Source organism: Hyla sarda, chromosome 1 (assembly GCF_029499605.1).
Source record: "Hyla sarda isolate aHylSar1 chromosome 1, aHylSar1.hap1, whole genome shotgun sequence".
Classification (NCBI taxonomy): domain Eukaryota; kingdom Metazoa; phylum Chordata; class Amphibia; order Anura; family Hylidae; genus Hyla; species Hyla sarda.
In genome coordinates, this window is record NC_079189.1 from 372,863,153 (window position 1) to 372,879,394 (window position 16,242).

Consider the following 16,242-nt stretch of genomic DNA (forward strand, 5'->3'; position numbering starts at 1 on the left):
TTATATTTACAAAAATATTGTACATAAATGCATTATATAGGAAATCTTAGAACAATATTTAATTTCATGCAAAAATATACAAATACATGTGATATACAAAAGACTTCAGAAAAAGTCACATATATACTCATCACTTACTAAAATGCTTCAGACTTACTTCATTATCGCATTCTGCAAGAACTTGATCATATTCACTTAATGCCACGAGGAAAATTATGGAAGTAACATTTTCAAAACAGTGAATCCACTTCCTTCTTTCTGATCTCTGACCACCGACATCCACCATCCTGTATGTCAAGACAAATACTATCATTATGAATAAATACATGGTTATGGGAACAAAGTGGTTTAAAACATTTTAGAAATAAAGCTGCTTGTTAAAAGGTAAATAAATAACTTATAATGTAAGAAACTAGGTTTGTCCTGCAGATGCTGCAGTGGTGGGTTTTGGATGGAAGAAGTAGTCATGGCTGTATGAGCCAGATGGAGAACAGAAGGAAAGAGGATGCCGCCGACAGATCATGTAATGTACTGAACTGGCTTAATGTAGAGATGGTACAAGGTTAGTTAAGTAAAGTAAATGTAAGCAAATCTCCAGGACCGGATGGACTACACCCAAGAGATCTTAGAGAGGTAAGTTCAGTAATATCTGTACCCTTGTTCACGATATTTAGAGATTCTCTGGTGTCTGGTATTGTGCCAAGGGACTGGCGCAAGGCGAATGTGGTACCAATCTTCAAGAAGGGCTCTAGGTCTTCCCCAGGAAATTATAGTTCAACATGCATTGTGGGTAAATTGTTTGAAGGATTTATAAGGGATTACATACAGGAATACATAGGGGATAATTGTATTATAAGTGATAGCCAGCATGGGTTTACTAAGGATAGAAGTTGTCAAACCAATCTAATTTGCTTTTATGAAGAGGTGAGTAGAAGCCTTGACAGAGGAATGGCTGTGGATATAGTGTTTCTGGATTCTGCTAAAGCATTTGATACTGTTCCTCACAGACGTCTGACAGATAAGTTAAGGTCTTTGGGCTTGGAAACTTTAGTTTGTAACTGGATTGAACACTGGCTCATGGATCGTACCCAGAGAGTGGTGGTCAATGATTCGTACTCTAATTGGTCCCCTGTTATTAGTGGTGTACCCCAAGGTTCAGTACTGGGCCCGCTGTTGTTTAATTTATTTATCAATGATATAGAGGATGGCATTAACAGCTCTGTTTCTATCTTTGCAGATGACACTAAGCTTTGTAGCACGGTACAGTCTATAGAGGAGGTGTATAGGTTACAAGATGACTTGGATAGACTAAGTGTCTGGACATCCACTTGGCAAATGAGGTTTAATGTGGATAAATGTAAAGTTATGCATCTGGGTACTAATAACATGCATGCATCGTATGTCTTAGGGGGATTAAACTGGCAGAGTCACTGGTAGAGAAGGATCTGGGTGTACTTGTAGATCACAGACTACAGAATAGCATGCAATGTCAGGCTGCTGCTTCTAAGGCCAGCAGGATATTGTCATGTATCAAAAGAGGCATGGACTCAAGGGACAGGGACATAATACTCCCCCTTTATAAAGCATTGGTACGGCCTCACCTGGAATATGCTGTTCAGTTTTGGTCACCAGTCCATAAAAGGGACACTGTGTTGCTGGAAAGGGTGCAGAGACGCGCAACTAAACTAATATGGGGCATGGAACATCTTAGCTATGAGGAGCGATTAAAGGAGTTACAATTGTTTAGTCTTGAGAAGAGACATTTAAGGGGGGATATGATAAATGTATATAAGTATATTAATGGCCCATACAAAAATTATGGAGAAAAACTGTTCCAGGTTAACCCCCCCCCCCCCCCCAATGACGAGGGGGCACTCCCTCCGTCTGGAGAAGAAAAGGTTTAGTCTCAAGGGGTGACACGCCTTTTTTACCATGAGAACTGTGAACTTATAGAACAGTCTACCTCAGGAACTAGTCACAGCAGGAACGATTAATACATTTAAAACAGGGTTAGATACATTCTTGGAACAAAACAACATTAATGCTTATGAAGAAATATAAAATCCCATCCCTTCCCCAATATCACGCCACACCCCTACCCTTCAATTCCCTGGTTGAACTTGATGGGCGTATGTCTTTTTTCGACTGTACTAACTATGTAACTATGTAAGCCTTATTTCTATCATACATTAGTCTTTGGATTCAGCAAACAATTTTACAAAAAGATGAATTTTGGTTGCATGAGTCAAAGCCTAGGACAGGGATAGGCAACCTTTTGGTAGTGCTGTGCCAAAAAAAAATAAAAAAAATTTATGGGAGAGCTGTGAATGGCACACTTATGGGGAGAACTGTGAATGACACACTTATGGGGGGAGCTGTCAATGACACACTTATGGGGGGAGCTGTCAATGACACACTTATGGGGGGAGCTGTCAATGACACACTTATGGGGGGAGCTGTCAATGACACACTTATGGGGGGAGCTGTCAATGACACACTTATGGGGGGAGCTGTCAATGACACATTTATGGGGGAGCTGTCAATGACACTTATTGGGGAGCTGTCAATGACACACTCATGGGGGAGCTGTCAATGACACACTCATGGGGGAGCTGTCAATGACACACTCATGGGGGAGCTGTGAATGACACACTCATGGGGGAGCTGTGAATGACACACTCATGGGGGAGCTGTGAATGACACACTCATGGGGGAGCTGTGAATGACACACTCATGGGGGAGCTGTGAATGACACACTCATGGGGGAGCTGTGAATGACACACTCATGGGGGAGCTGTGAATGACACACTCATGGGGGAGCTGTGAATGACACACTCATGGGGGAGCTGTGAATGACACACTCATGGGGGAGCTGTGAATGACACACTCATGGGGGAGCTGTGAATGACACACTCATGGGGGAGCTGTGAATGACACACTCATGGGGGAGCTGTGAATGACACACTCATGGGGGAGCTGTGAATGACACACTCATGGGGGAGCTGTGAATGACACACTCATGGGGGAGCTGTGAATGACACACTTATGGGGGAGCTGTGAATGACACACTTATGGGGGAGCTGTGAATGAACACTGTTTTTGGGGAATCTATAGATAACACAGTTATGGGGATCTATAGATTGACAGAGACCAGAACCTGTCTCTGGGGCAGGAAAGCTGCTGTCAGAGCCAGGAGCTGAGCTAAGTGTATTCCACAGAAACATACAGGCGACTTACTGGTCTGTAGCAGTGAGCCCTGACCTCCTTCAGATATCTAATTGCGGCCAGCACAGAGCACAAAGCGATCTCCCTCCCCCTTCCATGCTGCCGACAGACAGTGGAGCATGGCAGCTGAAAGGTGATGGGGAGGAAGAGATAGAAAACTCTCTCCTCTCTCTAAAGTTGTTTGCAGCACAGCAATAACCGGGCAGGGAGAGGAAGGGGGATGGACACATCTTCCAATGTCCCCATGCCATATCTTTTAGCAGCTGCAACTGTTTAAAGTGACCGTGCCCTGGGACTGCCCCCAGGTCAGCACTCGCTCGCATGCCAATCACACCCCGATGGCCAGGGGTTGCCGACCCCTGGCCTAGGACATATACATATGCCTAACCCCCGAGGTCTACCAAATGTTCATTCACCTCATTTCCACACACAGTTTTAAGAGAACTTACCTAAAAATAATATTCTCTAAATCGAAAGGATACTCAATGATTCCAGTAGTAGGCACTCTGACTCTAAGTACATCTTGTTGGGTGGGAATGTAGCCATTAACAGCAATGCGATCTATGTCACTAAGGTAGCTAAGGAGGGGGGAAAAACAACAAAAATTATGTAAAATAACTGGCAAACGAATTAATAGCAAACAATGTTCATGCACAAATGTGTATCCAGGATTCCAACTTTGCAGCCCATAACATCCTATGAACCTTTCTGTACCACACATAGCCCCTTGGAAAAAAGGGCATACAGATATTTAGGGCCTTTAGTATCTTGTTAGAGCTTAACACTGGACCCGTGGATGCCAGCCTTTCTGCAGAATATGTCAACTATTATGGTACACTTACTATTTAGCAGAGTCCGACAACTGGTACTCTCTCCTCCGATCATAGCACTCCTGGATCCCGGGGTCCTCCCAAAGTTTTTTAATTGCTTCTACTTGTTTCCTTTCCAGACTGTTTACTTTATCTACCTCTACTTCCCGAACCAGCAAGGCATTTTCCTATGAAGAATCAAATTAAAACAGTTTTAAGAAAAACAAATACATTTTTTGATTTCAATCTGATTTAAATTTTGGGAAATAAAGAGTTCAAGAACAGGACCCTTTACTTTTTTTAGTTAATCCCACATTGCATATGTGCTTTTTTTATTATTATTATTTTTAGTTAAGCTCTATCCCTCTAGAGGTCAGCCTTCTCCAACAAGTGACATACATTTGTGATCTGAGCTTTCATATACCCTTCCACACCTTTGTAATGTGGAAATCACAATAAGAAAACATTTTTATGACCGTTGAGAAACTTTCATTACTAAGGCCATGCTCACTTCAGTTTACTACGTTGCTGGTATTAGGTGAGATCCCAGGAAAAATTAAAACCACTGTATTCCCTGGTTCATTGACACTAACAGAAAGAACATTGGGGGAGATTCATCAAAACTTGTGTAGAGGAGAAGTTGACTGGTTACCCATAGCAACCAACTGGATCGCTTATTTCATTTTTGAAAAGGCCTCTGAAAAACGAAAGAAGCGATCTGATTGGTTGCTATGGGCAACCTGTCAACTTGTTTTGAAAAAGCTCCCCCAATGTTACAACTTTTTTTGCTTGCATACTTTTTTTGGGGCATGACTCAAAAGTGCAGGCTATAGTTTCCATAACCAAAAAGTATGGGGGGGCTATTTGTTTGCCTGTGTGATCATACCCTAACATTCAGAGGGAGATTTATCAAAACCTATGCAGATGAAAAGTTGACCAGTTGCCCATAGCAACCAGATTGCTTCATTTATTTTTCAGAGGCCTTGTTGAAAATTAAAGAAGCAATCTGATTGGTTGCTATGGACAACTGGGCAACTTTTCTTCTCCTTTTTCTTTTCTTGATAAATATCCCCCTCACAGGAAAAGTTGCTGAGTTGCCCATAGCAACTAATCAGATCACTTCTTTCATTTTGCAGAGGCCTTGTTAAAAAGGAAAGAAGAGATCTGATTGGTTGCTATGGGCAACTAAGCAACTTTTCCTTTGCACAGGTTTTAATAAATCTCCCCCTATATTCTGATGGGGTCCTTAATACCTGTATGTGTTGACACACATATACAAAATACACCCAGTTAATGGACCTGATGTTAGTCTAGCCACATTTCACTAAATCTCTGGAAAGTCTTGATGCTTATGATCTGAGGTCAGTGCCTGTATTAGAAAACAATGCAAATTGTCAGGCAAACCTTTGCATATAATAATCTGTATTCTCTTAAATGTTGTAAAATATAGCACTAAAATATTCTGCAAATCTGTACAGAGCATGCATGCGCTGACATCAGCCTTATTCTCAGGTATTATTATTACTCTCAATCAGGTTTACTAGCTAATCTTTCCATCTCAGCTATACCAAAGAGGAGGCATGATCATCAGCAAGCAGTCCACTAATTCTTAGTAGCAACAAAGGACACATAGAAGCAAGTTTGTTACCATTGAGACTGTAGGGGGTCTATATGCGCTGAAGATACAAACTACTTAAAAACTATAGAAATACATTTACCGCACTGACCTGTTTTAACATAAATCAATAGATTTGACCTATGGGCCCAAAAAACCTGCCATAGTTTAACTGGTTAAACCACATTCTCAAAGTTAATAATGGCAGGTATACACAATACAAAATGCATGCAATGTACGAGTTGTGAGCATGTGAGTATTGTTACATTGTAGCACACAGGCTCTACCCACACTAGCGTCATGCTTGCATTCTGATTGACAAACCATCATACCCTGCTTCACTATTCTACCGCAAAACATACAAATCCATTATTAGTCTAAGTGATCCATCAGAGCCAATGAATCTGTTATACACATCAGATAAAAAAAAGAAAATATCCATCATGCCATTAATAAATCTGGTAAAAAAAAAAAGACTGTTTGGCACCTGTCTAGTCAGAACCTTATGTTTATGCATGTAACCTAATTGACCTGTGTGTATACCATAAACATAACACTACTTTACATGCATTTTTACTATATTTTGTATTGTAAGTACTAATTGTCTTTATCTGTCTAGTAATTATGGACACATCAAAGCATATTACATGTTCCCAGCACACAAAGCTACACCAAAACAATATTCAGGTAGTATAGTGCACTTCTAAGCAGTCTAATCTAATAAAAACTGTCCCATAATATAAACATGTCATGACACCTTAACTACACTATTTCACCGGTATCCGAAAAAAATGCAGCATACCGGTTTATTGCTGAAACACAAAAACCTTACCCTAAAAGAAAAAGAAAAACAAGAAACAAACCTAGGCAGTATCCACTTCCCATGGTGTTGAGTAGTTTGTTCAGTCATTTTGAAGCTCTGTTAAAGTTGGCAGGATTTGTGACTTCGGCAGACTCCAAGTGTATGCTAGTGGTGCTATAAACTAACACACAGTAGTCTAAACATTATGGGGTGCATTAATTCCCTGCAGTTGTGTGTAAAATCTATCAAGTTATAGTTTACCGTTTCTGACAGAGCCAGAACCACATTTGCCAAGCGCTTTGCAGCCATTTGGTAAACTACGTGAACAGAGGTTGGCAAGTTTGGTTGTAGTAGAGACTTGTATATACCATATATACTCGAGTATAAGCAGAGTTTTCCAGCACGATTTCTCGTGCTGAAAACGCCCCCCTCGGCTTATACTCGAGTGAACTCTCCGCCTGTCAATCCCTTCATCAGTGGTCTTCAACCTGCGGACCTCCAGATGTTTTGTACTCACCTCCCCTCGGCGGGAAGTTAGGGTGAGCTGGTTCGGCCAACTATGCTGCAGGGACCGTCCGGTGGGGAGGGATAGTCGTTGCGGGCTGTCCATTTTCACCGGGGGGGGGGGGGGGGCCTCTTCTCCATGCTTCGGGCCCTGCGGGCCCTGCCCCGGACTAGTGATGTTGCCTTGACGACGACGCACAGGGACGTTCATGCCCCCCCCGGTGAAAATGGACAGCCCGCAATGACTAATCCTCCCCACCGGACGGTCCCTGCAGCATAGATGGCCCAGACCAGCTCACCCTAACTTCCCACCGAGGGGAGGTGAGTACAAAACAAATGAGGGGCTGGATGATGACGAAGGCCGAAGTGGTCTTCAACCTGCGGACCTCCAGAGGTTTCAAAACTACAACACCCAGCATGCCTGATTAGCCGATGGCTACTGATGAAGGGATTGACAGGCGGTGATGATGGGGGGGGAGGATGATGACGGGGGTCTGGATGATTACAGGGGGGGATAATGTATTTCCCACCCTAGGCTTATAGTCGAGTCAATAACTTTTCCTGGGTTTTTGGGGTAAAATTAGGGGCCTCTGCTTATATTCGGGTCGGCTTATACTCGAGTATATACGGTATGTATATTTTAAATAAAATACGCTGACACACCCACTTCCTATACAGTCTCACAATTTATTTTGCTCTCTCCTCTCATTAACTTTCCTTGGTTACAGCCACAGGCTCTATTTCAGCATAACCTAACCAAGTTATTTTTAGAGACTAAAGGGGAGCTTTATCAAAACCTGTGTAGAGCAAAAGTGGTTCAGTTGCACTTAGCAACCAGATGTTTCTTTAATTTTTTTCAGACACCATTAAAAAATAAAAGGAGCAATAACGTGTGTGTGCACACTTACATGGGCACTGTCAGATACAAAAACTTTTGATATGTTGTAAAGCATGTATAACCAATAGGTTTTGCAATTGCTTTCATTAGAAAATGTTCAGTATTTCATAGGGATCGACCGATATCGATCTTTTAGGGCCGATACTGATAATCTGCGACCTTTCAGGCCGATAGCCGATAACTTATACCGATATTCCGGCATATCAGCAAGGTAATTGCCGATACCGATAATGCCCAAAATCGTGAATATCTGTCAATAATATCGGCCGATCCCTAGCATTTCATACTGAAAAAGCCAGTCAAACAACTGCCTCCCCTGCCCTCTTGGACACATACTAGTCTTACTGTGTCCATGTGTCATGGACACACTTCCTTGATTGACAGGGCTCAAAGCTGGAGGAAAAATCCTCCCACTATCAGCTTGTGTCCCACTACTTTCAGTAAAGACAAGCTGGGAGTTGCAGTTTTGCTAATTCTAGGGGAGATGTGAGTAGACAGCATACTGAGGGAGAAGGCGGAGATCTGCACAGTAAGGCCACTGTGGGAGAGATCAATCTGCAACTATTGCAACAGCTGTAGGCATCCTGATTGAAAACCACAGGTCTTTTAAATGGATGCAGCTCATTTATGTTTCAATGGGTGGGGTGGCTGATGTGTGGGAGGGAGGAAAATGGGATTTGTAGTAAAAAAAAAAAAAAAGTTCACACCAGTTCACAAAAAGCTAGCCACGATGTTATGGTAATCTCACAACATAGCCATTTAGCCCCAAGACAAGCGCAGATCCTTCCTAAGCATGTCCATTACTGCCTGCCAGGTACGTACTAAAATCACCTTATGGCGGATAACCCCTTTAACTTCAATGGGCCGGAAAATCAGCTGCAGAAAATATGAAGCAAAAATAAGCAGCAGATCCTGAACATGCGAACGTACCAAAAAAGGGGTATACTGTCCAAGAAATTGGACAGAAGCAAGGAATGGGGTGTGCAATATGATATATATATATATCATATTGCACACCCCATTCCCTACTTCTGTCCAATTTCTTGGACAGTATACCCCTTTTTTGTCCACTAGAAAGTCCAAAATAATAACACCAACCAGGCCATGGCTCATGAAGCAAGCTGAGGTTTTATTTGTCCCCTTTTACAGATACGTTACAGATAAGCTGGTAGAAGTGATGTACACCAACAAATTATGTTCACAGAAAAAGAAAAAAAAACCTTAGTAACTAACAATGGAAAGTGCACATAGACGAATCAATTACTCACATCAAAATATTTTTTTATTAAATAAATCATAAAATACATATAAAACAATAGAACTAAGTGGACACCAGAGTACAAACATGAGGATACATATAGCTAAATATAGGACCTCAGGATGCAATAAAACATGCAGTGTACAAAGCAAAAGGTAAGAAAAAAAATCACCATATAAAGTCATTGAGCTATATACATAGACTCAAAGAAAGCAGGATAAGTGACAATACTTAAAAAATGTACAAGAACAGAGCCAGAGAAAGCAACATAAAGAAACTATTGTGATGCCCAATCCACATGTACCTACCTGAACATACATTTCGCTATTGTAAGTTTCGTCAGGGGGTGTGCCACACCTCTATATGCAACTGAACAAGTAATCAAAATAAATTAACGATAAACATGTTAAACCTTCAATCACAATACTCGAGAATCACCCCTTACACACCTGAGATGGACTACGCTGTATCTTCCTAGGCACCAATGCCTCCACATCTCCCGCCCCACAGACTAAGCGGTGATCAGCCGACCGTTACTTCCGGGCTAAGCTGCATCACATTATGAATAAACCTGATCATGAGATCGCTTGTCACATGATACAGGAAGGTGGTCACATGACAGCTCGTGTATGGAAGGGCCCGCCCATGCGCAAATCACAAAACAAGATGGGACACAAAACCAAACAAGAGGAGACTCGCATAGATGTACTTACAAAGACAGTGGACAAGTTGACCTCCTTTTAAAGCCCTCCATGTCATTCCTTTATGCCGTTCAGACTTTTTTTTTTTATACTTAAAGGACTCCTTTTTTTATTGACGTATTGTACTCCATGTGCCTGGCCTTCTATGTTTCATGTACTTTATTACAATTCTCACCTTTACTATCACTTTAGTTTGTCTTCTTTATTTAGACCTGGGATTTGTTACAACTGTTGTTGTACTACTCACCGGTTTGTTTTTCGCTATTACCTTGGTTGTAATATTTTTGTTATTGTGGTGCTCTCTTCACATGTACTTATTTTTCCTCTTGGGTATTATTTTTTGTGTCACATTGGTTTGTTGATAATGTTTTATATTATATTTGCTGCTACACTTTATGACAACTGCTATTCTGTAATAATTACATGGCCACTTTATTATAGATATCATGTTGTATAATAAAATATATCATATATTGTGCATCATTTATCTGATATTTTTTGCACATGTTGTCCACAGTGCCAGTGTGTTACAATTTTTTATCCATTAACAATTTGTTTATCACCTTAGTCTTTTTACTCCCACTTGTCATTATTATTATAGTTTTTATTGATTGGCATAATTTTTAACAAATATTTATTCCCCCTTGTTTTTTTTATTTCTCATTTCCTGCACGCACTTCACCCATTCACTTTACATCTGTTATTTTTTTCATAACTCACATTTGTTTTGCATTATTTCCCATTATCAACTCATCAGTACAGATTTTATTTTTTCATTTTTCCTCTTAATTTTTTCAATAACTTTTTTATACTTAACATGTCTTCTTAATGTTCTTTGTACACAGCTGTGATCACATGTGGGTGCTATTGTAGTGGTGTGTAACTCACTTTGTCCACTGCCTTTCATCTAGGCGAGTCTCCTCTTGTTCTGTTTCTTGTTTGGTTTTGTGTCCTGTCGGTTTGTGTTTTGAGCATGCGCAGGCCCTTCCATACACGAACGGTCATGTAACTATCTTCCTGTATTATGTGATCAGCCTATAATACTAGCGATCACATGATCGGGTTACTTCATCATGTGATGCAGCTTAGACCAAAAGTATCGGTCAGCTGATCACCACTAAGTCCATGGGGCGGAAGAGGAGTAGGCTGCCACCATTTGCACCGAGGATGCTGCCTAGTCCATCTCAGGAGTGTAAGGGGTGATTCTTGAGTATTGTGATTGAAGGTTTAGCATGTTTATCATTGTTGTTTTATTTTGATTGGTTGTTCAGCTGTATATAGAAGGTGTGGCAGATATGTTAGCCACGCCCCCTGACGAAGCTAAATGTATGTTGGGGTAGGTACAGTTTGGGCATCCCAATAGGTTCTTTATGTTTCCTCTGGCTTAAGTTACGTGAACAGGCCCGAAATGGGAACGCAATTATTTAATGATTAAAGTATAAAAATTTACAACAAATAAGGTAAAAAGCTGTTTCATGTAGAATCCCCAAGAAAACATGACATCTTTTTTTTCCTAAGATCCTCCATGCAGTCAACAGTTTATTTTATTTTTCTATTCACCTTTTCAAACTCCAGGACATCCTATTCTATGAACCAGTGCCCAGAACTGAATTGCATATTCCAGATAATCACCTGAAAATGCTTCATAAAAAGCAGGAATATTACGGTATGTCCCTTGTCCTATGCGTCCATGCATACTGACAGTATGTGACAATATCCTGCTGGCCTAAGAAGCAGCTCCTTGACATTGAATTCTGTTAATTCTATGGCCTTAAAGGGGTACTCCGCCCCTGGCATCTTATCCCCTATCTGAAGGATAGGGGATAAGATGTTAGATCGCCGAGGTCCCGCTCCTGGGGACCCCCGGGATCGCTGCTGCGGCACCCCGCCATCATCACTGCGCAGAGAGAGTACGCTCTGTGCGTAATGACGGGCGATACAGGGGCGAAGAAGCGCGACATCATGGCTCCGCCCCTCATGACATCACGGCCCGTCCCCTTAACCCCTTAAGGACCAGGGGTTTTTCCGTTATTGCATTTTCGTTTTTTGCTCCTTGCCTTTAAAAAATCATAACTCTTTCAATTTTGCACCTAAAAATCCATATGATTGCTTATTTTTTGCGCCACCAATTCTACTTTGTAATGACGTCAGTCATTTTGCCCAAAAACTACGGCGAAACGGAAAAAAAAATCATCGTGCGACAAAATTGGAAAAAAAAAACGCAGTTTTGTAACTTTTGGGGGCTTCCGTTTCTACGTAGCACATTTTTCGGTAAAAATGACACCTTATCTTTATTCTGTAGGTCCATACGATTAAAATGATACCCTACTTATATAGGTTTGATTTTGTCGTACTTCTGGAAAAAATCATAACTACATGCAGGACAATTAATACGTTTAAAATTGTCATCTTCTGACCCCTATAATTTTTTTATTTTTCCGTGTATGGGGCGGTATGAGGGCTCATTTTTTGCGCCGTGATCTGAAGTTTTTAACGGTACCATTTTTGCATTGATAGGACTTATTGATCACTTTTTATTCATTTTTAAATTATATAAAAAGTGACCAAAAATGCACTATTTTGGACTTTGGAATTTTTTTGCGCGTACGCCATTGACCGAGCGGTTTAATTAATGATATATTTTTATAATTCGGACATTTCCGCACGCGGTGATACCATATATGTTTATTTTTCTTTACACTGGTTTTTTTTTTATGGGAAAAGGAGGGTGATTCAAACTTTTAATAGGGGAGGGGTTAAATGATATTCATTCCCTTTTTTTTCACTTTTTTTTGCAGTGTTATAGCTCCCATAGGGACCTATAACACTGCATACACTGATCTTTATCATTGATCACTGGTTTCTCACAGGAAACCAGTGATCGATGATTCTGCCGCTTGCCTGGATCTTAGGCACTGAGCAGTCATTTGGCGATCGGACAGCGAGGAGGCAGGTAGGGGCCCTCCCGCTGTCCTGTAAGCTGTTCGGGATGCTTTTACTTTCACTTTTAGCCGCGGCTCAGCTCTGAGCACGCGGCTAAAGGGTAAATAGCGCGCGGCACCGCGATCGGCGCTGTGCGCTATTAGCGGCGGGTCCCGGCTTCACTATGACGCCGGGCCCGCCGTGATATGATGCGGGGTTACCGTGTAACCCCGCGTTATATCACGGGAGCAGGACCAAGGACGTACCTGTACGTCCTTGGTCCTTAAGGAGTTAATGCAAGTCTATGGCAGGGGGCGTGATGACCGCCATGCCCCCTCCCATAGACTTGTATTGACGGGGGCGAGCTGTGACGTCACGAGGGGCGGAGCCGTGACCTAACTATTCTCCGGCCCCTGTATTGCCCGTCATTACGTGCAGAGTGATCTCGCTCTGCGCAGTAATAATAGCGGGGTGCTGCAGCAGCGATCCCCAGGGTCCCCTGCAGCGGGACCCCGGGGATCTGACATCTTATCTCCTAACCTTTGGATAGGGGATAAGATGTCTAGGGGCGGAGTATCCCTTTAAATTTTCCTCTTATAATCATTGAACCTTTTTTGCCAAATGAATGCCCAAAAATATCTGGGGCAGATTTACCAATCATACAATCATAAACAGTCCTACTAGGTTTAGGAATAGGATAGAATAGAAGGTGAATAAACTGGAAGAAAGAGTGCATGAAATATAATATCACTATTTATTAATACTTATGCTATGGTATCCTCTGCAGGGCTCTTGCATTGGACATACCATAGACTGATAAAATAATACAAAATACCATATACTCATAAAAACATATGGAAATAAGCATACAATATTAAATCCCCAACGGGCAGGCTGGGAGTAGAATAATTAAGACTGGCAATGTCTTGTATTGCTGGCAAGGTCTCATTTATCAAGCGTATGCAGCGCTGTAGGTATAATCTTCAGTACCACTCCAAGATGTAATTCCACGATAAGTCAATAAGTAAATGTTTAGTAATGCATTTCTTATCTTATGTAAGATACAGTGGCAGTGTGACTAGTGAGCCAGGTATACTATTGTTGCCATCAGCTATTGAAAAAGGGGACGTGGCTCCCCGAAATGCGTCTAGCCATCCATCCCTACCATTTCCAATACCCTAACCTAAGTAAGCTGGAAGAATTATCCACCTTCACCTTAATACTGTAAAGACTTTACTACAAGAGTGGAGTGCACGCTCCCCAGGACCTTATCCACCACATTGCCAGTCTTAATTATTATATCTATATCCAGTAGAGATGAGCGAACTTACAGTAAATTCGATTCGTCACAAACTTCTCAGCTCGGCGGTTGCTGACTTTTCCTGCATAAATTAGTTCAGCATTCCGGTGGGCTGGAAAAGGTGGATACAGTCCTTTGAAAGAGTCTCCTAGGACTGTATCCACCTTTTCAAGCCCACGGGAGCACCTGAAAGCTGAACTAATTTATGCAGGAAAAGTCAGAAACCGCTGAGCCGAGAAGTTCGTGACGAATCGAATTTACTGTAAGTTCGCTCATCTCTATTATCCAGCCCGTTGGGGATTTTATATTGTTTGATAGTTATCTACATACCGTATGTTTTTATGAGTATATGGTATTTTTATCAATCTATGGTATGCCCAATCAGGGATGTAGAAATCCTATTGCCTGGGACATGTAGTTCCAGGCGCCAGGAAGGAGAATTTTTCATAGATTTAGCCCTGTATCTGGCAAGCAGGGCGGACTGACTTCCCTTCTTTTTATTATTATTCTTATTTTTTAATAATGTCGATGTGTTGGAGCGGACACAGACTTGCAGGGGACACAAATCTGCACCTCACACCGGCGCGCTCAGGGTGTATGGAGCGTGCTCTGGAATCGTGCCCGCACCATACCTTGCAACTCCTGGCTGAATTCAGTAGCCCGGGGCCGCCGCTAATAGTCCGGCATGCAGCGATCACCAAGGCCGGCTATTAACCCTTTAGATCACCGCTGTCAAAGTTGACAGCGGTGTCTAAAGGGATTTTATAACCATACTCGATGGTCTTCCCCCCGTGGTGCAATCCGGAGGGGGCGATCCACTGTGGAGGTAGCTGGAAGGCTTACCTCTGCATTCATGGCTGCCCCATAGATCTACATTTGATTGAGCCTGCCTTGAGCAGGCTCAAACAAATGAACACAGATCAATGGAGTTCAATAGAACTGCATTGATCTGTATGAGGAATCTTCTGATTCCTCCTAATAAAGTGTATTTGAAAAAAAAGTTTAATAAAAGCTTTAAAAAACTCCCATCACCCCTTCCATATTAAAAGTTCATATCATCCCCTTTTCCCATTACAAATATGTAAACATAATAAAAATAAACATATTTGGTATTGGCACGTGCGTAATTGTCTGAACTATTAAAAAATAAAATTTTATATCCCTTATGGTAAATGGCGTTAACATTAAAAAAAAAAATCACAGAATTGTGTTTTATGTTCATAACATAATATCCCAGAAAAAATGAAGTAAAAAAGTTTTCAAAAAGTCAGATCAATACCAAATTGGTACAGATACAAAAATGAGCCCTCATACAGCCCAATATATGAAAAAATAAAAATGTTATAGGGTCAGTTATATTTGCATTTTTTTTCAATTTCACCTCCCAAATAATTTTGTTTCCACGCATAAGTTATGAAAAAATGAAAGGTGTCATTACAAAGTGTAATTGGTCCCACAAAAAACAAGCCTCATATGGGCCTGTAGATGGAAAAATAAGAGTTATGGCTATTATAGGGCGAGGAGGGAAAAAAAAAGTACAGAAACCAATAAAGACCTTATTTATCTACTATTTTGGTTGAAATTATTTTATCTACCAGGACAAGTGGATTTTCTTGAGGGACAAGTAGATTGTGTTCCACTTTAGTCCCTTGGACAAGTAGTATTTTTTTTTTTTCACACCCCTGGTCCAATACAAGGGCCCTACAGAGGACACTAGAGCTGGGCGGTATGACCAAAAATGCATATCATGGTATTTTTGTAAGTTATGGCGGTTCCACTGTATTTAACGGTATTCCCCCCCTCCTCCTCCTCCATGGGGAACTAATCATGTGTGATCCCGGCACTGCTCTGAGATGCCAGCCGCTGGGTTTAAATGGTTAAGTTGCCGGCCGCTGCACTTTAAATGGTTAAGATGCCGCCCGCCTGCGTTATAAATGATTAAGATGCCTGCCGTTGCGCTATAAATGGTTAAGATGCCGGCCACCTGCGCTTTAAATGAATGAGATGCGTCCGCGGTGCTGGAAACGATTAAGTTGCAAGCGGAAAGCTATGAGCTCCCCCTGCAAGCGCTAAAAGCCAGACACACGTCCTTGTGCGTCGTCGTCAAGGCAACATCATTACTCCGGGGCCGGGCGCGAAGAAGAGGCCCACCCGGTGAAGATGGACAGCCCGGAACGACCATCCCTCCCCACCGGATGGTCCTGCAGC

At 41.7% G+C, this 16,242-nt stretch overlaps 1 protein-coding gene and 1 long non-coding RNA gene across 4 annotated transcripts in view; one reads left to right on the forward strand and one right to left on the reverse strand.

The window, feature by feature from the left end:
- Positions 1-16,242, reverse strand: part of LOC130275490 (guanine nucleotide-binding protein subunit alpha-14) — a 188,530-nt gene that overhangs the window by 12,887 nt on the left and 159,401 nt on the right. For all 3 annotated transcript variants that reach the window (XM_056523548.1, XM_056523554.1, XM_056523539.1), the window contains 3 exons: positions 4,068-4,222; positions 3,675-3,803; positions 158-287 (listed from right to left, as the gene is read on the reverse strand). In XM_056523548.1, coding sequence (XP_056379523.1) covers positions 158-287; positions 3,675-3,803; positions 4,068-4,222 — 414 coding nt within the window. The remainder of the gene's footprint in view (positions 1-157; positions 288-3,674; positions 3,804-4,067; positions 4,223-16,242) is intronic.
- Positions 5,186-16,242, forward strand: part of LOC130275523 (uncharacterized) — a 49,528-nt gene continuing 38,471 nt past the window's right edge. The window contains exon 1 of the long non-coding RNA XR_008844813.1: positions 5,186-5,395. This is a non-coding gene — a long non-coding RNA (uncharacterized LOC130275523). The remainder of the gene's footprint in view (positions 5,396-16,242) is intronic.